General features: G+C 40.8%; 3 protein-coding genes across 3 annotated transcripts; 2 read left to right on the top strand and 1 right to left on the bottom strand.

Annotated features, from left to right (window-relative positions):
• The first annotated feature begins 38 nt into the window (after nucleotides 1–38).
• Nucleotides 39–9,886, top strand: retreg2 (reticulophagy regulator family member 2). The gene is made up of 9 exons (XM_085347494.1): nucleotides 39–324; nucleotides 762–865; nucleotides 1,464–1,494; nucleotides 1,852–1,981; nucleotides 4,373–4,457; nucleotides 4,567–4,704; nucleotides 4,978–5,060; nucleotides 5,580–5,715; nucleotides 7,071–9,886. The coding sequence occupies exons 1-9, from the start codon at nucleotides 71–73 to the stop codon at nucleotides 7,835–7,837; spliced, it is 1,728 nt and encodes a 575-aa protein (XP_085203620.1). The 5' UTR covers nucleotides 39–70; the 3' UTR covers nucleotides 7,838–9,886.
• Nucleotides 9,887–11,385: 1,499 nt separating this feature from the next.
• On the bottom strand, nucleotides 11,386–13,870 carry mdh1b (malate dehydrogenase 1B, NAD (soluble)). The gene is made up of 10 exons (XM_085348542.1): nucleotides 13,849–13,870; nucleotides 13,647–13,759; nucleotides 13,431–13,565; nucleotides 13,204–13,346; nucleotides 12,954–13,122; nucleotides 12,537–12,879; nucleotides 12,296–12,437; nucleotides 11,796–11,968; nucleotides 11,545–11,684; nucleotides 11,386–11,424 (listed from the first exon to the last, which is right to left on the bottom strand). The coding sequence occupies exons 1-10, from the start codon at nucleotides 13,868–13,870 to the stop codon at nucleotides 11,386–11,388; spliced, it is 1,419 nt and encodes a 472-aa protein (XP_085204668.1).
• Nucleotides 13,871–14,318: 448 nt separating this feature from the next.
• On the top strand, nucleotides 14,319–24,358 carry fastkd2 (FAST kinase domains 2). The gene is made up of 12 exons (XM_085348114.1): nucleotides 14,319–14,474; nucleotides 14,690–15,339; nucleotides 15,437–15,540; nucleotides 15,639–15,747; nucleotides 15,966–16,089; nucleotides 17,441–17,580; nucleotides 17,701–17,873; nucleotides 18,154–18,311; nucleotides 18,386–18,622; nucleotides 21,857–21,953; nucleotides 23,451–23,565; nucleotides 23,966–24,358. The coding sequence occupies exons 2-12, from the start codon at nucleotides 14,719–14,721 to the stop codon at nucleotides 24,089–24,091; spliced, it is 2,004 nt and encodes a 667-aa protein (XP_085204240.1). The 5' UTR covers nucleotides 14,319–14,474; nucleotides 14,690–14,718; the 3' UTR covers nucleotides 24,092–24,358.
• The last annotated feature ends 717 nt before the right edge of the window (nucleotides 24,359–25,075 follow it).

Below are 25,075 nucleotides of genomic sequence, written 5' to 3' on the forward strand. Positions count from 1 at the left end.
TGCCCTGCTTGACCCTCATCTTTCCATATACCCCGTGATCTCCAAAACAACATAACAAAGTGGGGGAAACATGGCGAGCGGAGAGGAGGCCAGAAGACGCCCCTCGGTTACCTCCTCTTCGGTCGGCCTGGAGGCCCTGTTCCCTGCGGGGACGTCGGAGCAGGCGTGCGGGGACGGAAACCCGGAGCTCGTTCGCCTGCGGGAGCGTCTTCAGGGTTGGCTATCGCAGTATGAACTCCTGCTGCTGTGGGTGCAGAGGCTGCTGGTCTGGGAGAGGCCGCTGTACAGCATCTTTGTCGCCCTGACACTGAACACATTATTCTGGTAAACGTCGAGTCTGCGTTTAATCACGCTTGTCTCTCACACTGATAAGGCTGCTTTGGAGTGCATTGTTAGCTATCTGGCTAACGTCAGCGAGGGTATTACGAGTGAATGTCAAGATAAGTTAGCTAATCCCACGTCTTTAGCCTAATGCTAACGAAGGTTGCAAGCCAGTTTAAACTTCCTTTTCGGCACGGCATATGTTCCCTGCTAACTATAAGGAATTATATTATATAGATAAAGGTTATTTTGAGGTGTCACACCTGTTAATACCGCAATTCAAGAGAAGACGTAAAGATGAGTGGCTCAGGCCTGGTTGACCAGCTGTCAGTTTGCTGTCTGATTACTTTCCCTTGGCTCATATTCAACCACAGCAATAGGGCTTTAATAGATTCCCCGTATTTGAATTTATATACATGAGTGTGTTTGTGTTTCTGCAGGATCTTGTCCTCCACCTCCCTGCGGCCTCTGTTTCTGATAAGCGTGTCCCTGCTGGGGCTCATGCTGCTGGAGAGATGGAAGCCCAAGTTACCCATCATTACTGGTAAGGTCTCAAAGTAATCACAATGATGCCTTCCTCTAATAGTTCGCGTAATGTTGTCTGTCAGGTATTGCTGACAAAGCTAAAATTCTATTCAAGTTGAAGTTGTTCCTCCACTCACACACATCGTGTGATTTCTGGTATTATTTTAACTGAGTAGTCAAACATCCACAAAATATGTTACAAGGCTGAAAAAATTCTGTTAATATTCAATGTGAGAATCATTAAAATCTGAAAAAGTTGTGATGCTGTTTGAAAGTGCAAACCAAACCTGCATGCAGTGATTTGCAAATCTGCCCAATTTTATTCACAATAGAATGTAGAAACATGTTTAGGAAAAATATGAGCTCCTTTTGAGTTTGATGGCAGCGACGCGTCTCACAACTGTTGGGACAGGGGAAGGAAAAGGCTTTAAAAGGAAGCGGTCCTTAAAAAGAAACAGCTGGAGGAACTTTTTGCAACTCGCTGCATTCGGTTTATATTTTACACAGCGGCCCAACTTTTTGTGGAACTGGGGTTGCAGGAGAAAAAAAAGATGTTTCGACAGATTCTTTGCTAATTGTGGGTTGTTTTTTGTTTGTTTTTTGTGTCTCTTCTACAGTTCAACATGTAGACGCTCATCCTGCACAAAGGTTTGTAGTGTAATAAGTTGATTTTGTTTTCTTAAGCAGTGATTTTTCCTGTGTTAATGTAGTGTAAAAGTCATCCATTAAAGTCTGTCCATGTAGGATGTTATGACCCGTTTGTCACACAACACTCTGTGATTATAATTAATTTCAGGCTCCCTGCCTCATTTAGTGTGTTGTGTTTGTGTTCACTTGTGTGCATCTGTCTCCCTCCATCATCATTACGCAAACATGAAATCCTAACCTGCACCTTTGCTAACATAAGTACAGCCTGAACTGCTTCAAATACAGATCTGTGTCCGTCACAGGTGTTGAATTTTTTTTTCTTCCCGTGTGTGCGTGTGTGTTCTTGTTTGATCATAGTGAGACAATGAGCGCGGAGCAGCGTCTGCTCAGCATCCCCGAGCTCAGCCACCACCTGGCTGAGAGTTATCTGACCTGTTGCATGTATCTGCAGGAGATGCTGCAGTACAAACGACAGAACCATGGCAAGGTACGGTGCTTTGGTGTGACCATGGAAACGCATATGCACACATGTTATTGGGGTGAATCTCTAATAGTCCAAGTATAAATGTTTATGCGATTGTTGTCAGGTTGTGTTTTTTTTCTTTCTTTCTTTCTTTTTAAGAAAAAAGCCAATTCTTCTAGCCATCTTTCCAGCTCTGTATTTTTATTCTCAGACTTTAACAGACGAGCTTTGCATGATTATTTACAAAGTTCAGAATAGTACTTGTATAATGTATTACAGTGGGACTTAGTTCTTAGTTCCTCTCAGTTTGTGCACTGAAACTTTACTTACTTTAGAGCCACCCACCCTTCAAGCCAACTTTCTGACTGAAAACCCTGAACTGAAAAAATCTCTGAACAATAGGTGCGTGGGGCCCTCTGAGAGCTGTATCCCTGAGATGACCTTGTCAGGGATATCCGCTCAGTATCTGAGTGATTAGTGGAGTCTGAAGCTCAATGGGACTACTTGTATATATGCTGGCCTCATTACTTGAAGGATTGAGATTCATATTCAGGTTTAAGATGAACTAAGCTAAGACTGTCAATAAGGAGAGGCAAATTTAGCGTAGTCATGAGAAGTGCTGGGGTTGTTACACAACAAAAGTAATGTATTAGGAATTGCTTATTACTTTTAGTAATGCAGCATATTACTTAATTATTCCTCAAAGAAAGTAATTCATTACACTACTCATTATTTTAACTTTCTTGTTACTCCATAAAACGCCCCTAAACACACACTCATAATCAGCAACTTACAATGTAAAGGTGAGGATACAGTTCATCACATCAGCCCAGATCCCTGTCCGAATAAGGAAACACACACAATCTTTATATTTTAGTTTTTATGTGTAAACACAAAGCCAACAACACAAAGAAAAGTTGAAAACCAGCCCAAAGAGACTTTTAAGCAACTGCCACAATGATTCCGCTGTAGAAATGTGTCCAGATGCAAGCCTGACTGCTGCCTTTGTTACCTGATGAAGTTCAGGTTTTAGCTGCTGGGCTGAGGTCTGCATATACTCAGCTATAACGTCCCTCTGGGTTCTTGGCTAGCTTTGTGTTAACATGCTGTATGTGCAGGTCTTGCAAAGAGACAATGTTGCATTAGCAGCATAATGCAATTGTTTCTGTCCTGGAGACAGTTCCCACTTCACTATCATGTTCTTGTGCTTTTGTACATTAAAAATAAAAGTAACGTCCACATCTCCACTCCTCCCCTTCACCGTTTTCCTCTCGCTAAATGAGTCTGATTGTAGTGCAAGACTACAGCAAGAAAAAAAACGAACACATGACTTGGACATTGGACTTTGGGAATCTCAAACAAGTAATGTAGGCTTAACAACACATTAAACAACTCCTTAAATGTCCTTTTAAAGTGTTTTCGATCATATGACAGAATTAGAATATGTCTGAAAGTGCACCTTGGTTACTTTTTGGAAAACTCACAATGGCGGACTTCCAAGGTAAATCTAGTCACATTTACACATTACTTTCAACACGGCACAATTCTTAAAGAATGCCATTGTGTCAGTTAATAGACACGCACGAGATTAGACTGTGATTGTTCTCCCTTCTTGAGCGAGTTGCTCAACTAACTGAAAAACTGGATCCTTTTGGAGAAATAACTGAAAAAGCTTCCAGTTTCTTTCTCATCATTCTACTCTGCCCAAACCTGTCTCGTAGAATCAGTCCTTTGTGGTAAACAGATTTTTTTCCCCCCTGCAGTGAACATGACATCTCCAATATTAGGCTTTGGCCACATTTCACCCAGAACTTTACATGTTTTGATAACAGAGCTCAGATAACAGAGAGATGTGTCTAATGAAAATGAGACCGTTACCCTGTGGTGAAGTTAGTCTGTTGCTTCCAGCTGTTTGCAGAAGTCTTTCTCTTTAGTTTTGAGTTGTAGGTATTTGCACACGTGGCACAAAGTCGATAACCTCATTAATTACAGTGAATTATCTTCAGTCGTTACAACTTAATATCCATCATAAAGACTGAATTGTAAATAGGATTGTGGGCGTTGTGTGAGGCGAGTGAAGTGACACACACAGCCAGTGTTTTTGAGCTGCACTGTAATAATCACCTGATTCCTTTGCACAGTTTTACTAGTGTTTGGATGCATTTCCATAAGTACATGTCGGATGCAGGACCTTTTAATCATGGGTTTAAAAAAATAAAACTCATGAGTAGTGCTGTTATTCCTTTCAGCGGTGTTTTGGGGGAAAAGTCAACTATATGAATAGCATCACACTAACCGATTGGTAATGCTAGTGATATAAACTATCCCACTTTTAGAAACGGCTATAGTAAAGTGTTCTCTATGACATAAATACAGCACACACTGAAGATATCTCTCGCTTTCTCTTTTTTCCAGTTCTGTGTGATGATGTGCAGTGGCTGTTTTGTTCTGGCTGTGGTTGGACATTACGTACCAGGAATCATGATCTCCTATATTATAGGTGAGCCATAACAGAGGGTGTCTGGCAGTGAGTAATAATAGGAGTCAGTGCAGTAATTAAAACGACAACAACAAAAAAACCCATGTTCATTCTCCACGCTGCTTTTCAGCGCTGAGCGTTCTGTTGTGGCCGCTGGTGGTGTACCATGAGCTGATCCAGAGGATGTACACCGGTCTGGAACCGATCCTGATGAAACTGGACTACAGCATGAAGGGAGACACGGAGCACCGCAAACACGACAAGAGGAGTGAGTGAGAGAGCCACTTTCAGCCGCAACGTGCTTTCAAGTGAAGTCGGCGTCGATGTAGCTCACCTTTCTTTGTCCTCTCAGCGATACCCAACATCAGGGGCTCTGCACACACAAACAAAAGGAGCCATTGTAAAGCCGCAGTTTCCCTTGGTTACTTGATTCTCATACCGCTGTCTTTGAATCACTTCCTTTAGTGGTTTGTTGTTGTTGTTGTGGTGTCCTTCATGGCATGTTGAAAACACGTGTTTGTGTGTGGGGGGTTTTAAACAGAGATAAAGGTAGAGGAGGGGGACGAGCCCAGAGCTGAAACGGAGAGCGAGAGCGAGGAGGAGCTGTCCTGCTTTGCTCCAACGGTAAGGACCCACACCTGCAACACGACCCACAATGCACAGAGAGTACGTATATGCAAGGGTGCCGCTTTAAAGTGTAAGACTAGCAGAGGAAGCTGCAGCAGCAGCACAGTGTGCTGAAGTCAGCACCGACCTTTATGAATGTGGTGACGTGTTGATGGGAATGGAGCTCTGCGCTGTGCCAAATGACCTGAAGGATTATCTTTCCAGTACAACTGCATTCCATTTGCGCAACAGCAGAAAGTACACGGTTCAGTTCAGTAACTGACAGTGTCATGTCAGGTATTCAGTCGCTATGCTGTGAATGAACACTTGCAGGGCATGGTGCAAACGTAATAAAATAAACAAACTAGTATAATCTGGATTACTTCTACGAGCTATGAAGGTTATAGTCCTTGTAATAAATTCAAACTTGTTGCATGTGGAGTAACCAGAGGAGTCTGGTTATACTTATCTTTTTCAGGTTTTGAAATGTGGAAAATAATGCGTCATTATTTTATTTATTTTGTTTTCTTTGGTCAGGTGGATGTGAAAACTACGGCTCTGGCTATGGCCATCACAGACTCTGAGCTGTCAGATGAAGAGGCATCCATCTTGGAGAGTGGAGGCTTCTCGGTGTCCAGAGCCACCACTCCTCAACTCACCGACGTCTCTGAAGGTAGTTGTCATGTGTCAATGTTGAACTTTGATTAAAGCTTGTTTAAAAAAAATATATATATTTTTTTTTATGATCCAAGTTGACAGCACGACACAGCTGCTACATCCATGATCTGAATCTCCCGTTCCCCTGCATCCCAAAGGTGCTCTGTTGGTTTGATATCCGGTGACTGTGGAGGCCGTTTGAGTTCAGTGAACTGTCATGTTCAAGAACTGAGTCTGATATGATTTCAACTTTGTGGCATGGCGAGTTATCGTGCTGGAAATGGCCATCAGAAGACGGGTACAGTGTCGTCACACAGCGATGGACATTGTCAGCAGCAGTACTCACATGTGGATGTGGTGTTTAAATGATGATCAGTTGATACTAAGGGGCACAAAGCGTGCTAATAAAATATTATCGTTACACCACCATCTTTGACCTGAACCACTGATAAAAGGCATGTGGGATCTATGCTTTCACATGAACTATGACCCCACCATTCTATTTGTGGCACTAGAAATCAAAACTCATTTGACTAGGGAACATTTTTCTAATCTTCTATATCAGTCAACCTGCCGAGGCACCTGACGAGGTCTTCTGCTGCTGTATCCCATCTGCTTCAAGGCTAAACATGTTTGCTTTCAGAGATGCACTTCTGCATATCTTAGTTGTAACGAGAGGTCATTTGAGTTACTGTTGCCTCCTTATCAGCTCAAAGGAATCTGTCCTCAAGTTTCTTTTTTCACTCAGAACTGCCGCTCACTGGATTTTTTTTTTTTCATTTTCAGCCCACTCTCTGATTGTTTGGGAAAATCCCAGTAAATCAACCGTTTCTGAAATAGACCAGCCCGTCTGGCACCAACAGCCATGTTCAAAGTCACTTAAATCACCTTCTTTCCCCATTCTGCTCAGTTTGAACTCTAGGAGGTTGTCTTGGTCATGTCTGTACGCTTAAATTCATTGAGTTGATACTGTTGGACAGGCTGATTAGATAATTAGGTCAACAAGCAGTTGAAGAGGTCTATATAAGAAATAAATTTGGATAGTGAGTGTGTGCAGAGGTGTGTGTGCTGCTCTGTGCAATGTCATTCACCAGTATCAAATTTTTAGAGATGCAGACCAACAGAATTAGCGAAATAAAACAACAAAACTCTCTCTTGGCCAGACCGAGTGTCTTTCCTTTGCTCTTTTCAAAGAAAGTATGACAGTATGTGGGCGAGTGTTCCTTTTGGATTGTCGTGCTTCTGTGCATCAGATTGTTATCATAAGGGCAATGTCACCTCATCCTCTCATCGTTAAGATATCACTGTGAAAATTAAATGTGCACGACTTGCATTTATTTATGGTTTTATACTGTCTCTTGCCTACTGCAGATTTGGACCAGCAGAGTTTACAAAGTGACCCAGAGGAGTCGTACCTGCGGGATCTCCCTGAGTTCCCCTCAGTGGAGGAGTTCCCCTCCATTGAGCAAAGTCTGCTTCACTTTCCTCTGCGAGGTTCAGGCCAGGCAGAGGGAGCCCAGGCTGACACTCAGTCCGAAGGGGAACCATTGAGCCCCGCCAGCCTCCTTATCCAGCACCTAGCATCCCCCCTCCATTTTGTGAACACACATTTCAACGGACACGGTCGACCACCTGGGGGCGAAGAGGGCGCGGTGCCTGTGGCGGGCGTGGATGGGGGAGGAGAGAAGACAGAGCCTGCAGTCACCCAGGGTGCACAACGTTCCTTGGAGGCCCTGAGCGAGGAGATAGTGAGCACTGCCATCTCCACTGTCGTGCAGAACACTCTGTCAGCCCTGCTGCGTTCCAGCGAGGCCAGCGAGGAGCCCTCTCTGGCTGAGTTTCTTCCCAGCGAAACCCCACCGGGCGCTCTGGAGACACCTGCCGACACCACTGCTAACACTACAGTTACCACGGCAGAGGAGCTCGGTCCTGACGAGGAACCAGATGAGGCGATCACAACGGAAAGTGGCACCGGCGAGGAGTTCCCCGACGACACACTAGTTCCGACCGAGGAAGAGGACTTTGAGCTTTTGGACCAAAGTGAACTGGATGAGGAGTTGGACATCAGCCCTGAAGGACAGGTGGCGGGAGAAACTCCAGACACACCTCCATCCCCTCAGCATCAACCACAGTCATAGCTGCCCTGCTGCGCCCCTCCCCCAATGTTTTGCTTTTATTTGTATGTTAAAACAACATTATATTCATGCATACAGCTATACAAAACCCATTTATCAATGAGTTTGGAGTTAAAGGGTGTTGGTCAGTGATTGTGTGGCAGATGGTTGAGATACTCGGTGCGTTCTGCTTTTATAGCCTCACGTCAGAAGAGTCTGTTAAAGTCTTGGGAGTCGTGTCTACACCAGGACCATCATTAGCTTCTATCGGGCAGCGTTCATAATTACACAGCTTTACTTTACAATTAAATGCACCATTTCATATTGCATTTATAGTAAAGAGGTTTTGTGTTATGCTGAGTGCTCCCCTGACAGGAGTGTATTCAATGAAAAGCAGGTTTGTGGCTTTAATTAAAAGTTTAGAAACTTTTTTTTTTTCTTTTAAGAACCCGTTTGATTTCAGTCTCTTTAGTACAACAGTGATGCCTTTATTTTGTACCACGGCTAAAAGCATCCACCTTGTTTTTTCATTCAGAGGCAGATGTCTATCTATATAGGTGGCGTTAGGAAGAGTTGGAATGTTGGATTAACTGTTAATATATGGTATAAATTATTTAATTTAATGGTCAGTCGATGAAACTTTATAACTAAAGCAGAGGGGGAATTTAAGAGTCTATTTTATCCCTTTGGTTATCCATATAAAGATTGTATGTAAATGTTTTAACGACAACACCAGGTTTGAATCGTAGTTGCACATTCCCACAGTTAGACGAGTAAAATGACACCAATCCGCGTCCACACCTTTAGGGTTCAAAGTTAGAAATTCCCATTCAGTCGTTGCTGGTTTTTTCACTCGTTGCCTGAAAACGGATTCTCTGACTTCATTGGATGTTGACAGCTAGTAGATCTTTACCCACATGCGAGTTCTTTAACGTGACACGATAAGAGAAGTGTTCCCAAGTTTCCTCTGTGTGATCAATGCCTCATTTTTATTTACATTTGTAAGTAGGATTTAATTTCATACATCCACGTGTAATTGAATTTGTTATTTATCTACAGACCTGTTAGATATGCCCGTGTACTGTTTGTACAGTGATTACTGGGATCTGTATATTTACCAAATAACCTCCTTTGTGCCATGACAAGTTCATGCATGCCATGCATCACGCATGTATTTAACATCAATATTTGAGGTTGATTTTTCAGTTTTACTAGAGCAGAATTTTTTTCTGTTCTTGTAGGGAATAATACTGTCATTCTGCGTCATGTACCTGGGCCAATGTTTGGGATCTGTATTCAAAAACAAGATGGGAAAAAAAAAAAAAAAAGATCATCAACAAGAAATTTAGCACCTTGTTCGACTGTATGGAAAAGCCGATTTTGCTCTTGTGAACCACTCAGCATCCAAGTCTCAGGGTTGGGTTGTACAAAGTGAACATACCATTGCGCAAAATGTGTCTGTTTCCCCCAACTTGTCGTAGTGCACTGCATTTGTACTAACCTTCTCCTCTTTTTCAGTCAGCGCCTCCTTGTGCATAGTGTAGAAATGCAAAAAGTGTACATTCTGCATGTAAAAACGGCACCCTGTTCAAGTTCTCCTTGTCGGCTGACAAAGTACTGCACAATTTGTGAAGAAGAAAAAAAAAATCAGTTTGAATGTTTCAGGTTTAAAGAGTGCATTAAATTCAGCTTGTTTAATATTTCATTATCAGTGAGGAGAGTAAACGTTTTGATGTGTCCTTACTTTTAAAAGGCCAACCATCTGTACGTGGAGATGGACGGTGAGCGGTGACGTCGGCTTTAGAGAACGATATTAACTGACTAGTTTGTGTACGGTAGTACTGTGATTTATGTTTAAAATCCTGCTTAAACGTTTAAAAAAAAAAAAAGTAACTTACTGAACTGTAAAAATTTAAAAAAAGGAATATATTTTCTAATTTCTCCTTTTTCCATAAAGTACTCAGTTTGATCTTTTATGTCTAAAAATATAACCTCTGGACGTGTTTCACAAAGCGGGATGGGTTTAATGTGATCAGACTGTGATATAAAACTGCAACTGCACATGTGAAAATAAAAGAACAAACTGAAACAAACTTAATATGTTGCAATGACACGTATCTGGATTACTACCTTTAATCATTAACTGGTCTTCAAATTCTGTTTTTAAGAGTGTCTGTTACAGTATTGTGCAAACATAAATGGAAATGCAGTATATAACAAGCTTGAACGTCAATATTTGGTATGACCACCTTTATTCTTCTGCACATGCTGAACTCTCTTAGACAGCTTTCTTGTTATTTCTTTAGTCTTCAGGAATAGTTCTCCAATGGAGGACATTCAAAGCACTTCCATTTGTCACCAAGATGATCCCATCCTGCTTCAGTAATGTTGACGTCATGGCTCTGGGGAGGCCGATCCAAGTTTGGGATCATTGTCACGCTGAAAAATGAAGCTGTTTTCGCTAATCGGATACTTTCCAGATGGTATTGCATGGTGGAACAAAATCTCATGATAGTTTTCTGCGTTCATAATTCCAAAATTTCTAACAAGCTTTCAAACACCACTGGCCGAAATGCAGCCCAAACCATGACAGAACCTCCGCTGTGTTTTACAGATAAGTGTAAACACTCATTGTGACCTTAAGTATACTGTATATTATTGATCATTTTTACCATAATTCCACATTTGGATTCATCACTCTATCAGACCTGTTGCCACTGATTTTCAGTCCAGTTCTTGTGTAATGTGGCATACCTCATCCTTTCCCCCTGTTTCTCATTATTAAGAATGGCTTAATGAGGCCGGCCTTCCACTGAGACATTTCTGATGAGGTTTCAGTGAACAGTAGATGTTTTGGACTGAAGAGCCAGATGTATTTCTGCAGGTCATTGCTTGATTTTTCCTATTTCTTAAGGTTATGGTACTGTTCATCGCCTGTAGATATTTGTTATGCCTGTCACTTCTTCCTTTTGTCATTCACTTATCGAGTTTCCTCAAATATTTGAAAGAAATTTTACATTTTCCTCAAGTTATGCCATGTTTTTGGCTAATATTCCTTTGGGAATCACATTGTTGGTGCAAAAATACTAGTGCTGAAGAAACTCTGGCCCCTTTGGGGAAATAAATAATACACACATATATATTTTATAAAGAAATTTGGGTTGGCTCAAGACTTTTGCACAGTACTGTATATATGCAAGAGCTTGCTTTATGATTACAGGAGAATCATATTCATATTAAACAACATAGTCAAAGCATATGTAAAAGGAGTTGCTTGAAGCCAAAGGTCTGGTTTCAGACTGCTCTGAATTCACTTACTGTTGTGCCACGATGATGTAAGCTTTACACAGATTTCCCTATTTGGTGGTCAAAGTGGGCGGGGCTTACTAGCTAACTGATTTGCCAGAATATTTAAAGAAAATGAGCTAAAACAGCTTGTTTCAGAGAGAAAAACCAAGGGCCAGGATAATGTAAACATGGATTTAAAAAAAACATTTGAATGATGAAAACTCCCGTGATAAAAATATAAAATATAGACGTGGAAATGAGCATGCTTGCTTTAAACAACAGCTTTATTCAGTTGTGCCGCTGTCTGATCCAAACTGCTTTTCCTGAGAAAGAAAAGATAGTATTAATACATTTTTCTTAAATTACCTAAATTATGTCAAAATGTTAGCAACATTTCAAGCAACGAGAATGCGCTACATCTAATATTATTGGTTTAACTTTACCTGCTGCAGTTCACTTGCTGAGAGCTCAAGCCTGTACTTGAGCTCATTTTCAACAGTCAACTCAGACACTACTGACCATTTGCCATCTGTGAAGGTTAATGGAACTGAGAAGACAATGCCATCAGGGAGACTGTAATGACCTAAAATAACCCCAAAACAATCACATTTTGAAACAAGCTAGATCACACTGAATCAGAGACTCTGAATCGCATTTAAAAATCATTCTGTCACACTGAAAACCAATTCTCAACCTGGGCAAGCTACACCCGAAGACAGAACATCTGGATCACTAGCACCATTCCAAGCTTTCAAGACAGTGAGGATCCCATTGGCAGCTGATGTGGCGGCTGCTTGGCCTGTCTTTGAAGTCACAGCTAGACGCCGCCTGCGTACCAAGTGCTGAAAGTCTGTTTCCAACCATTTCCTGAAAAGGAGAAGAAGATTATCTTGTGTGCCAACAGAGGATGGGTTTCCCATCAGAGCAGGCAGCTTTCTGGACAGATGTATTGTGCAATCAATATTTGCACAGACTGAAATCATGCCAGTGGCTGGCCAGTGTCAGACTTTATCATATTATATTTGTTTACCCTGCCAAAGCCCCAGCTGGGTTGAGCTTACCAATGCGGTAAATCTAGGGCACCAGGAAATAACCACCTTCATGACTCCAGACTCACTTCACAAGGAGTCTGGAGAATTAAAAGTGCACTGAAAAAATACAAATTAAGGTCTTTATGTTTCCGTGGTAACAGACCTGTCAGGAAAAATGCTTAGAAGTGGCTGGGAAAAGAAAGCTGGTCCTGTGATTGGCCCATCATGGTTGAAAACTTTTGCCCTCTGCAGGTCAATGTAGAAAGTACCGCTGATATTTCCCCACACTATTACATCTGTAATATCTGCAGAAGGAGAAGACATAAGAACTGATTCGTCTTTTATTTCAGGGGCTGGTGCTAAAATGCAACATGAACATGAGTCAACCAATTCACACGAGATACCTGACGGCCTCATTCTCATCTTCTTCCCAAGTACAGCCTTGGCTTCGTTTTCCAGTTGAGCTGCAGCAGCGATAAACTGGTGGCTGTCGATGGAGCGTGCACTGTCCACAAGAAGCGAGCACCTCAGGTTGAGAAACGAGTCGCCGGACACGATCACCTTCACCGTCTCCTTGGCTGTTGCATCGATCAGTTGCCCGTATTCTTTGTAGCGCTCTGAGATCACCTTTACCTTCTTCTTCTTTACTTCCTCACCCTCATTTTCTCCATCGTGCCCACCGTCATCTAGAAGGAGGATGACATCCGCCTTCCTGAAGGCTCGCTCCAGATCTGTGCCAGTAGTCACCTGTAAATAAATTTAATGACATGGTTTTGCTTTCCTCTCGATGTGACCAAACAAATAAGTAAGTCTAAGTGCACCTGGTGGAGCATGCTGATTGCCAGCTCCTCGATCTCCAACCTCAGGCTCTGTAACTGCTCCTCGTTTCCCTCCAGGTCCAGCAAGCGGAGGCTGATTGCAGAAACGTTGGGAAACACCTCGGGGGAGAGCAGACTGGGGATCAGGACTTGGCATGTTGGGTTGAGAGCACTATAAAGACACGCTAAAGTCCTTAAAAGTTTCCTAAAAGAGGAAATAGAGTTTTCTCTTTAGCTTTTACAACAGACCCACCCAGTTATCCAAACATGAAGTGGTTGAATAAGACTGGCCCGATGCTGCTCTTCTTTGATGAGATTCATTTTGGCCTCCAGATTCTCTGCTGCAACACTCAGCATCACATTTGTGGTCATGTCTGACGTGATGCCGTAGTAATCCTACACAACCATTGTTCAATTGATGACATTTTCAGTTTTAAAAGTTTACGTTATTGTAGCTGAGAAAATCTATTTTTTGCTTACCTGGCAGTGCTCTAGGAAGTCATTGAAGCCCCCCAAGAGCATCCCTTTGCCCCCTTGCTCCACTAGTTCCCTCCAAACCAAAGGGGAGCCCTCATGTTTCCAGTTATTTTTTTCACACGTGGCCCCCAGCCATTCCTGCCCAGAGAGAGGTCATGCTGAGGTGACAATACGTCCTTAAATTTATATGCCTAAAACGATCGCCTGAAAATATGATACCTTCCATTCATCTGGGAGGATGGAGATCTTATGGATCTTGAAGTCTGGCAAACACTGCTGGAGGGTGTCTGCTAAAAGCTCTGCTTTGGCATAATAAGGGCAGTCTGTTTTTCCTGTTCGAGGTAAAATTGCACAAATTAATGCACGTGTATGTACCGGAAATACTGGCAAATATTAGATTAAAATGAAATTAAAGCTCTACCGGCGAGTACAAATTTTGCCATGCTGTGCGTCTAGGTGAAAAAGGTTTGTTGCTAGGAGACGGATGGACGGCGTTGCACTTATTTGAGTCCGTGTATGGCAAACCCCAGAATACCAAAGCCACTTTTTGTTACTCCTTTGTCCTTAGAGATCACCACAGCGGGTTGAGTTTTACTTTGGATTACCTTCCCGATGCAAGTCCTAAGGGATTTGTGTCTTCAGATGGAATCGGACCAGCGACCTTTTGCTTGTCAAACAAATATGAATACCGCCACACAAAATGCAATGACAATAAATAAATACACATATAAAAGTGTTATATTTTCCGTTAAACATATTTCTACTCCGCTCGTTTAAAATAGAAATATATTAATAATTTGTATATTTGCGGGTTTTTTTTCTACTATCGTGACAGTACATGTTGGGGGGGGGGGGGACGAATTATGGCGGTGCACACGGCGCCTACTAGCATGTGTGAGAAAACTTCAATGGACTGGCCTAGCACTGATGAACTCTGTGGTGTCATGTAGCTGTTTATCTCTTTGCTGAACTACGTTTCTCTCCGATTTTTCACGGTCTGGAAACTACAATGCGTCGCTTCGTTATACGTGTTTGTATGCGTCTAAGGTTAGCATCACTTAGCTAAAAGCAGCTAGTCAATGTTTTCATAACTTGGCAGTTTATTGACCTTGTTGACTTTGTAATTAAGCAACATTGGTAGCCACGCATAATTTAAGAGCATTTGTGGCTATGAATGTAAAGTGTCAAGCCATTTAATTTGTAAGAGCAGTGGTATTATTTCTAATTTATTTGGCTCTGTCTCTGTTTATTTTTTTCAATAGTTGCTAGCGCTCTGTGTTATTAAAGAACCATGTCTGTATGGGTGACAGAGGAGGTCATGAGACGGGGCCTGCGCTTTTGCAGCCGCGGATCTCTTTGGCAACAGCGCAACTTCCTGTTGTCTGCGCCAATCAAGGACTCGTGTTCTCCAGATAAACAGTTCTTCCACCTTTGGAGCCCAAGACAGAGTCAGACGTGGCTTTCTAGGAGTCCTGTCAGTTCAGTGAGGTTCTATTCACAGGGAGCCAATCATGGAGATGATCTGGAAGATGGGGAGCGTCTTCCCTCTCAACCTGCTGACACAGCATCAGCTGAGAGACAGAGGAAGTCTCCTTTCTTGGAGCTCCTGGAGAGCTGCGGCTCCCCGTCAGACGTGTTAGACCTCACCGGCAAGTACTCGCCCACAGCCCGACAGGTCAGCCACTGCCTGACCCACATGTGGGCCACCACTAAGAAGATGACAGATGAGCAGCGCCGCTACGAGCTGCAGCTGATGTTTGAGCATCCCGCTTTTGACCAGCTGCTGCAGAGGGCCATGACGACTCTGGTGCACATTCGCGACGAGGACGTGACTTACTCTCTCCTGAGTATGGTCAACCTGGGCGTTCCCCAACGTAGCCGAGTGGTCCAGACTTTTCTCCGAACCTGCCAGGTAGACGGTCCACGACCACATGCACAAATTATTCTTCATCTTGGTGATGTTTTTGTTTTTTCTGTGCACTCAAATGTGTCTTCTTGTTCACTAACAGGAGAAACTGAATGACTTTGATGAGAAGAGTCTGTCCATCTTGGCCTCCAGCCTGGAGCAAATGGAGGATGGAGCCAATGTTCGTGCGCTCAAGGAGGGCATGAGGTATGAGATCATGGGAAGAAAAAAAAGTCTAGCCTCAAAGATGCCTTGTATCATAAAGTCACGTGTTACATTGATTTTTCTTTTTTTGTGCGTCTTAGGCTGGTGGTGGAGGCCCGTCTTCCAGGCATAAAGAATGTAATGGCTCTCCAGACCATGATGCGTCTGCTGGGAAACGATGCCCCAAAGGACCTCAAATGGAAACTAGAGGTTAGTTTTGATCTCATTTGGCATTCTGTCTCGCTGTTTTTAAATATTCTCCACATTTATGACTGAGCCCTTGTGTGCAGCTGCCCTCAGCTGTGCTTTTTGCATGATATTTGCTTACCTGTGTAATGCACAGCTGAATTAACAGACAATTGTTCAAAAGTAGTTAATGTTTAAAAACTGCTGTTGCTGAATCTTTTCCGTGTCTGTGCTTCCTCCAGAAAAAGGCCTTATCTATGACAGACCACTTCAGCCTGCCCAACGCCCAATACATGATTTCCACTATGGCCACAATGGGCTTCTTCTCTAAGCCACTGCTGGATGTCTGCAGTAAAAAAATCACGGGTAAATCCTTCTCCACAAGAAAATAATGTCCAGACAGTGTCACCCTGCCCCAGCGTCTAGATGTTGTTGGTGGTGGGAATGAAGCAGATGGGGGCTTGGATGGGGTGTAGGTTACATTAGTGAGAGCCTGAAAGGTGAAGTGACAGAAGAGAACAAACAATTAAAGCACAGGAAACAGGGCGACTGGCCTACAGAAGGTGGACAAGAAAAACTGAACGAAGGATAAAGAATAGATTTGACCGCCTAGGAAAGCAGGCAGATAAGTGAATACAGGTCGTCTTTATTCAACTTAGCTTTTAATCTTTATTTACCTGTAATCAAATTTTCATACATGTTTGAGTGAGACTGAGGCAGGTGGAAAGGTGAAAATGCAAGGAGCTGAGGTAGTGAAGATAGATGAGTTTAAATACTTGTGGTCAGAAAGCAGCAATGGTTGAAAGGGAAGATTTATGAGACAGCAGTGAGACCTGCTATGATGCGTCTCTGACAAAAAGACAGACAGCTGACCTGAAAATGATAATATCTTCATTTGGAGTGATCAGAATGGACAGGGTTAGAAATGAGCACATCAGAGGGACAGCTCAGGCTGAGCAGTTTGGAGACAAAGATAGATAGACAAGACTGAGATGATCTGGGCATGTGCAGAGGAGAAACAAAGGATGCTGACGATGGAGCTGCCAGACAGGAGACCATTGGCAAGATACATGTATGCAGTGAAGGAGGACACGCAGAGGGTTGTTGTGACACAGGAGGATGGTAGGGATAGAGTGAGACGGAGGCAGGTTATCTGCTGTGGTGGACTTTAAAAGGAGCTGATGTGAGAGAAGAAGAGCCGTGATCTACAATGAGATACACTGCTGTAGGCCAATTAAAAATAAAATGCTTAAATATGAGAGAAAGAAACCTGCACCAGTGCCTGGACCAACTTTACAATACAGAAGACGACGATGATGGATAAACCATCCTGCTGGTTTAAAGAAACATCATAAGATAAATTTCTACTCTCGGCCATTAAAGTCAGTGTTTGGAAATGCTTATTAAACAAAACACAGCATACACTGTGAGGCGTTTCAGATTTTCGACACTGTGTTGTAATTTAACACGAGTACTTCCAATACATGGGCAAAATTCTTGAAGTCAATATGTTTAAATAGAAAAATATATACCTTCACTTTCATTAACAGTGATGTCAAATCAGTCTTCATTTGAACCTGCTAATAACCAGAAATAGCTTGTAAATAGGTGATGATTGTAGAAATTACAAGAATTATATTTATTGTGGATTAATTAAAAAAGCGCCTTAAATTTAATTTAATGATTTTCCTTTTCCTACTCCCGACTTCTGTGTTAGAGAACATCCATGGTATCCCCTTCAACAGAATATTTAAATTGCTGCAGTCCTGTAGGGAGCTCCGCTACAGAGACGTTCATCTGCTCACCAGCATTTCGGACTATGTCGCTTCCTCACTGGACATTTGGACCAACAAACAGGTGACAACTATCCTCTGACCTGCCTTCTTGTCCAAATAGTAAATACGAGGTTTCAGGAGGAGGAACTAAAAACATCACACATGACATTTATTACTGCTCCACTTCTTTCTTTCTGTTTAGCTGCTTCTCTTTCTGTCTGTGTTCGAGAACCTCATCTTCTGCCCTGCTGCTCTGATGGATGCTTATGCTGACAAAGTGATCGCCAACCCTGACGTCCTAACACTTAAAGACCTGCTCTGTGTCCTCAAGGTGTACTCCTCTCTGAGCTACGATCTGCAGGACAGAAGACAACAGTACGTAAACCATTTGTCTCATCTAAATGTGTCCCTGTGGCTGTAGACATGGAGTAGAGGTTCAGGGAGAACAGTGTGCATGTTTATCCCACATCTGTCAACGCCGAGGCCGATCAGCGAACACAGACAGCAGCAGAAGTAGAACGCTAATAGGCTGATCACAGTTGAAAACAGGCACAGCTGTTAGTTTGCTGGTTTTTGAACTGTAAAATAAACACATTTTCCTCGTCTGTAACTGAATTACTGTTGCTTGTCTTTGTTGGGTTTCTTGCTGCTGCAGGTTTCTCGATAGTCTGAGCCGAGTCCTGATCTCCTATTTGCCCAAAATATCTGCGTTTGAGTTGTTGAAGGCCGTTTACTGCCTCTGTCTGTTGGGCCACTTCCCTTACGCACCACTGGAGCAGCTTCTGCAGAGCAGTGTGCTGGAAAAGCTTGCAGGTAAAACAGTTCACTTTGACTGCTCTTGTCTTACACCTGGGTTTGTGGTCTTCACCTGCTCCTTTTCTCCTCAGGTTCGAAGTTTCCAAAGAGCCAGGAGAGAATGTTTCAGACGGTGGACGTGTGCCTGCGTGTTGACCATCCTCCTCTTCCTCAGCCCCTAACTGTTCCTGCATCAGTCCTGGGAGACCCCACCCCCAGCACTCCATCGGTCAACCCGAGGCTCTTGCTGGACTTGCAGAGTCTGCTGGAGGATCAGGTGCATATGATGCTACAGGAGGGGGTGATGGTGGAGAATTTGTACTTCATAGGTAAGAAAAATTTGAGAAAAGAATTTAAAAAATGAACATTTCAGCAGCATACTGGATACTTGAACTGTCTTGCTATAGAAAAGCTTTTCAAGTGAAGGCAGTTTTATTATTATAACATATTGTATCCATAAAGGAAACTCAAAGTATTTGACATACTGTATTAAAATGTTGCGAAAAAGGCAAATGGAAATTTGATGGTGCAAAAAAATAAAACAAACAAACAAAAATTACAGGTAAGTCTAAAGTGGCAGTTTAATCTAAATGCAGACTTGCTTATTTTTCTTCTATACAGTTTAATCTTTCTAGAGCGGGATGTGAAACTCATTTTACATTGTGGGCCACTTGCAGCCCACTTTGATCCTAAGTAGTCCAGACCAGTGAAACTCCCCTTTTGTTGTTTGAATGAAGTGTAACTATGTTTAATCCCTAAAGAAGAAGTGCAATTTCAAATATACGTGTCAGCTGTTTTACACAATAAAAAAAAGTACTGCTGTAAAGAAAATCGGGCTTGAATTGTAATAAATAAATGTGATAACTAAAATTATGAACGTTTTTGTGAATTCAAAGCAGAGAGCATTTCCGGCCTCTCTGCCTTGTGTTTGACACAATTTTTCAAAGTGTTTTTGTATGAAATGGTCACTTTTAGAGATATCATCTTTAGAAAAATCTATTTTTTCTTGAATATAATGGAACTGATGGGCTCAAAGGGCCAATATAAAAAAAGAAGGCCCAGTGTGATGGCTTGTACCCAGTTTGCTGTTCACTACATAAATTGGTTCCCATTTAAATTTAGATTCTGAATTAAAGCAACAATGTGTCTTTCCAGACAAAATGACCCATTAATGCAAATGATTCTACAGAGCTCATTGTGAGCACTTTACATAGAAACGTATTCATGCACCAGCCAGAAGAAACTTGCAGCTCAGCCAAGGAGGCTGTTAAAGCTGTTGTCCTGAACATTCTCCTGTTCAGCCCATTTCTGTTGCGCTTTTTTCAAGTTTCATTGTTTTTTGTTTTTCCTTTTTTCTCCTTGTTTCTGTAGTTTTTTCCATTTCAACTGGGTTTTATTCAACTTCCATTATTGTTTTTCAATATTTCCATTGTGTCTTTTTAACTTTTGTTCTGTTCTTTCTACTTGCGTTGGGTCTTATTCAACCTCTGTTAGTTTTATTCAACTTATTTTCATTTTTGCTATTTTCATTGTTTTTTTTATTCAAGTTCTCTTGATTTTTTCCTATTTATGTTATTTTTTTAACTTTCATTCTATTCTTCAGACTTCCATTGTGTTCTTTTCAACCTGTTTGTTTTTATTCTATCTATATTGTGTTTATCCTGTTACTATTGTGTTCTGTTCAACTTGTTGTTTTTATTTCCATTTCCCTTGCATTTTGTTTAACTTGTTTTTTTATTGCCATAGTGTTGTTTTTTCTATTTCTGTTGTGCCTTTTATACTTTTGCTGTTTCATTAAGCTTTCATTGTTTTGTTTTGTTTTTCTACTTCCATTAAATTCTGTTCTGTTTTTCTTATTTCTATTCTGTTTTATTCAACTTTCATTGTATTTTTCTACTTACGTTAGGATTTTCTTTCCACAATTCAATTGTGGGGTCTTCCCTCTATTTTCATTGTTTTTGTCAACTTCAGTTATATTTTTTCCTACTTTTGTTGTGTTTTTCTAATTGACATTCTCAATTTTTTAAATTTGCTCGTTTTTTTCTTATTTATGTAGTTTTTTCCTATTTGTATTTGACTTGTGTTATTTTTTTTCCTTAATTCTGTTGTTTGTTTTTCTATTTCTGTAGTGTTTTCTTATTTCCAATCAGTTTTATGATTTTTTTTTTTTCTACTATGTTTTATTCAAAATCCATTGTTTTTGTGTTTTTTGTTTTTTTTTTGTTGTTATCTTTTGGGGGGGGGGGGGGTACTCTTGTCACTTTCCGTTGTGTGTGTGTGTGTGTGTTTTTAACTTGTTTTTGTTTCAGTTTCTGTTATGTGTTATTGAACTTTTGCTTTTTTTCTATTTCCATTGTGTTTTGTTCAACATTGTTTTTCAGGTTTTGGTTAAAGGATGTTTGACCTCTCAGGGCCACGGCAGAGCTCAGCCGTGAACTATGTTAACATCTTGTCAGAGAATAGAGTTTTGTTTTAAGACAAATTTTGACCTGCCCCATGTCTTTTCGATTTCTGTTGTGTTTTTTTGCTTATGCTGTGTTTTATTAGTCTTTTACTGTTTTCTTTTTTACTTCAGTCAACTTTTTTTTATTGTTTTGTCTAACTTCTGTTCTGTTTTTATTCAACTTTCATTGTGGGGTTTTTATTTTAAAATTTTGTTTTGTTCAACCTCTGTTCTTTTTTTCTTATTTATTTGTAACTTCTGTTGTTTTTATTTCTGTTGTGTTTTTTCCATCTTTCATTGTTATGTTGAGCCATGATGGTTTCTTAAAAAGTTAAATGTTCAGAATGAGAGAGATCATACAGAAAAGAATTGCAACTTGAAAATGCTCGCAACAAGGATAGGAGACATTTCTTCTTGAGTCATTACTGCTGTCACTTTAAATCAGATTTTACAGAGTAAGTGGCAGAAAGAAACGAGGAAAGTCATAAAACCCTGAGTTTAAATGGGAGCTGATTTCAGTAGATGGCAGCATAATGGCAAAAACCCATTAGATCATGTCAAGTTTGATGTTAGTGCACCACCAGCTAAGCATTTCCTGCTGATCTAAGAGCCTCGGTAGGCTTTCATTTCATAAATGAGACATTTATAGACGAACAGAAGGCCTTAAATTAACTTCTGTGTGTAAGTGGAAGCCAGTGAAACACAAGAACTGGAGTAAAATTTGACAGAAAAAGGATCCAAACCTTTGAGCAGATGAAATTAAGCAAGACAGAAAAACACTGGCTCTTAAAAACGACAGTATGTGGTCTCCTCAGGGCCCAAATTCTTGCAGGTTGTCATTAAAGAAGTGTTTGAAGCAAAACAGTGAGAAACATATTTACAAAGTCTGGGACAGAACTGTGTGGCAGAATCCACAAATTCAAAATTCTCTTAAATGTAAAAAACAAAACTAAGAAAACTATTCAATTTGAAAATTTCAGTATCTGACATGTTGGGGTTTTTTTTTTCCATCAGACATAAAGCCCTGACTTTTTTGTCACAACCAGCTTCTCTATATTCTCGGTTTAACCTGCTTTTGAAACTGTGATGACAGCAAACGTCTGTGTCTGCTGTCTCCCAGACGCTGCTGTAACCAAACCTACGCCAAACCAAACCTCTGTGTGTGAAGCACGCAGCGGTGGAGGGGAAGGGTGTTCTCCAGCAGAGAGCAGTGAGCGGTAAGATATCAGCATGAGCTTGCTGCTGACAGCATCACTGCATGCATGTCTCGAACGCACGTAAAGTCGTGTTTAGTTCCTCATATTGTTCTTGATTTAATTGTGCTTATGCAACATTTTTTGAAATGAAGGTAGTTGAAGAGGATGTTGGGACTTTTCTGTTCCTCCAGTGTCGGGCACTGATGTAACTATATTGCGTGATTGGTAATATCTGACTGAGCTTGCAGCAAAGCACCATGAATCTCGTTTTCAAACTAAGACAAGCATGTAAAGACCTCATTCAGGCACGCAAAAGCAGCCTTTGAAAGCAAACACATCAAGCAGGAGTGCATGCTTTTTTGCTCTCTTTGAACACCGTTATGTATTACAGGCGATACTTTACCGCCTCTTTTAAACATATTTCCATTCTTGGCTTTCAGGCACTTCTTTGCAATAAGCAGCTGAAACTGAAAAATATGTGTTGTGGAAAACTTCACCTTCTTAAATTGGACACGTTGTTGGAAAAATGTGTGCAACTACTGTATTCAACATTTTTTTACATGGACTACAGACTTTCCTAAAATTGCATGTGTTCAATCATGTAGGATACATGTAGATTAATATTAATATTTTTATTAAAACTTGAAGTTTGAAACTTGAAGTTTAACTTTGCATTGACATTTTTTGTGTTTTTGATATTTTTATGCCCATCTGAGCTTTTTTTTTTTTTTTTTAATGTCCACTTTCTTTATGGTGATGCATGTTTTAATGTCTATTTTTGTTTAGCCCTAAAGGGGGGGGGGAATATTATATTACTATAATATTCTTCATATTATAGTAAAATGTGCAGAATAAGTTTTCTATCATCTTTTTTTCCACTGTGTTGCTGCAGCCAAAACCTTCTTCCAGTAAAACAGCACAGCTAAAAATAAATTTGTCAAAAGACAGACAACCTCAATATTGTCCAAAAATAAATAAATAGAAATAAACATAAAAATGTATATAATGAGGGGTTTTACAGGTAGAAGTCTAAGAAATGCATATAGGTTTTTTGGTACAATGTAAAGGTTATGTGTTTCTGCTGACATAATCGATGTTACTGAAAGTATCAGAGCGTAATCAGAACTATCCATCTGTTATTTATTTCCATACAGCACAGGCGCGTTCATTTATTGGAACTGAGTCAAACTACTGATTAAAAATGAATCAGCTCTTTTAAATTCTGCTTCGTTGAAATTTTTTGTCTGGACTTTACTGACTAAATAAACCATCTGTAAAGTAATTAAAGGAAAAAATAGATGTCAACATCAATGAAAAGTAAAATCCTAATATCAGATTCATGCTGAGTAAAGCAGATAAAGTCAGAAAGAACACATTGATTTTCATCAGTGACAATAAACCCACAATCTTCTCCATCTGTCAGTTTTCAGATTTTTGTCTCCCAGTAATTTTATTCAAATTTTGACCTTTTTTTTTTCTTTTTGGTAAAGCTTACAAATCATTCTCTTTATTTCCCAGAATTGCAGTAATGTATGCACCGCAATCTGGTTTTTGTTACGGCACGTCCAATCCCCGTGGTCCGCTGGCTGTGAAGATTCGCCATCTGAAGATCCTGGGATATAACTCTGTCCTGGTGAGACTTTGGCACCTTCAGAAAATAATGTCGCACTCACATTTTTGCACAATCTCTGCTTATTTCACTTCTAAACCTTTTTGCAGCTCATGACTAATGCCTGTGTTTACATATCCAAATCTAACGTATCCGTTAGATTTGGATATGTGGTTTAAAAAGCAGAACATTGCTAATGTATGGCTGCACTGCATTACCTGTTTATTAGAATTCAGGTCTCTTATATCCTATACTTGTATCATATGTTTAAACTACTAAAATTAAGAAGAGAAACTCAAATATTATGTCTTCAGATTTGCTCCCTGTAGATTTTAATGGTAGGTTATTCTCTCTTGATTGTAGTGCAAGTATTGGAAGAAGTATCAGAGTGGATGATTTACATGATCCTAATCCTATTTTCCAGGTAACGGAGCAGGACCTGCAGTCTGTATCCGAGGAAGCAAGGATAGATTTCCTCAGGGAACGGATTTTTCCACAACACCACAGACCCGAAACACAGCCTGATGAAAAGGAGCACCTGCAATCTTAGAGCCAGATGTCAGCGTTAAATGGAAGGAAAGAGGCTAATCCTCATGATGACAGACAGGTTTTGTGGTAGTATTTAAGAAGGAGAAAATATATGAAACTTTTTAAAATGACTGTTTAGCTTTGGATGCATTTAGCTAAAGAAAGATGAGGGACACGTGAAGAGCAAATACACACTTTGAACGGTCGTTCAAAATTAAGAGTAAAACTCTTTTGTGTCCATTAGTAGATTGTTTCATCTGTGCGCACATAGTAGGACATCATTTTGTTTTGGTTTTTTTAATTAAAAAGATGCTGAAAAGAGTTAAAAGTGATTCTCTGGTTGCATGAAAGTAACTTTGCAGATTTCAGATAAGTTTTTACTGAAAACCTGAACTTTTCTGTGCTTACGCCTCCAGTTTTTTTTAAAGGGTGCCCTTCTTCATAGGAGAATTGAGTGTGTGGGAGGTAAAAAAAAATCTTTTATAGTCAGCATTCGTTTTTAATCATTGCTTAAAGCCCTAAAAATTGTTTCAAGGCCTAACAGAAACTATGTCTATCTCGCTCATGCTTGCGGTAGCTGTTGCGTAAAACCCTGCTACTGAATAAAACCAGTGAAACCCGGTGCGAGCGCCTGCAGTGACTGCACAGAAAGTGCAAGGTGAGCAAGGTAAAGGTGGCGTCCCTTTGAAGCTGCTACATCTGCAGAGTGCACGACGGGTAAAAAAAAAAGGAAAAACTAAGAGCGAGGAAGGCAGGAAATTGTGCACGTTGTTATTGTTTCAAGTAACTGGCTTTCATCAGCTCCGGCGATATCAGCTCTTTGAGAGAGATGTAAGAGCTCGCTGAAGTGAAAGAGAAGTCAAACACTTTAATAACAGCTCGCATGACATTTAGATTCTTGATGCTGCGGTTTTGTGAGTTCTCTTTAACAGATTGAGCGTCCATACTGTAGCACATTCATTTATGCTTCAAATGTGGTTAAGTCCCCTCAATCAGACACCACCTT

The sequence above is a fragment of the Diplotaxodon limnothrissa genome, linkage group LG23 (genome assembly GCF_057381915.1).
Source record: "Diplotaxodon limnothrissa isolate DT_005_m linkage group LG23, D_limnothrissa_male_GT1.1, whole genome shotgun sequence".
NCBI lineage: Eukaryota > Metazoa > Chordata > Actinopteri > Cichliformes > Cichlidae > Diplotaxodon > Diplotaxodon limnothrissa.

Bases quoted from the DNA above. Each gene is read 5' to 3' on its own strand.
- retreg2 (XM_085347494.1), top strand. From the start codon at position 71: ATGGCGAGCGGAGAGGAGGCCAGAAGACGCCCCTCGGTTACCTCCTCT. The intron at 325-761 runs GTAAACGTCGAG...GTGTTTCTGCAG, and splicing joins ACACTGAACACATTATTCTG to GATCTTGTCCTCCACCTCCC. The intron at 4,458-4,566 runs GTGAGCCATAAC...GCTGCTTTTCAG, and splicing joins CATGATCTCCTATATTATAG to CGCTGAGCGTTCTGTTGTGG.
- fastkd2 (XM_085348114.1), top strand. From the start codon at position 14,719: ATGTCTGTATGGGTGACAGAGGAGGTCATGAGACGGGGCCTGCGCTTT. The intron at 16,090-17,440 runs GTAAATCCTTCT...CTTCTGTGTTAG, and splicing joins CTGCAGTAAAAAAATCACGG to AGAACATCCATGGTATCCCC. The intron at 21,954-23,450 runs GTAAGATATCAG...TTTATTTCCCAG, and splicing joins CCAGCAGAGAGCAGTGAGCG to AATTGCAGTAATGTATGCAC.
- mdh1b (XM_085348542.1), bottom strand. From the start codon at position 13,870: ATGGCAAAATTTGTACTCGCCG. The intron at 13,760-13,848 runs GTAGAGCTTTAA...TACCTCGAACAG, and splicing joins GGCAAAATTTGTACTCGCCG to GAAAAACAGACTGCCCTTAT. The intron at 11,425-11,544 runs GTAAAGTTAAAC...TTTCTTTCTCAG, and splicing joins CAGCAAGTGAACTGCAGCAG to GAAAAGCAGTTTGGATCAGA.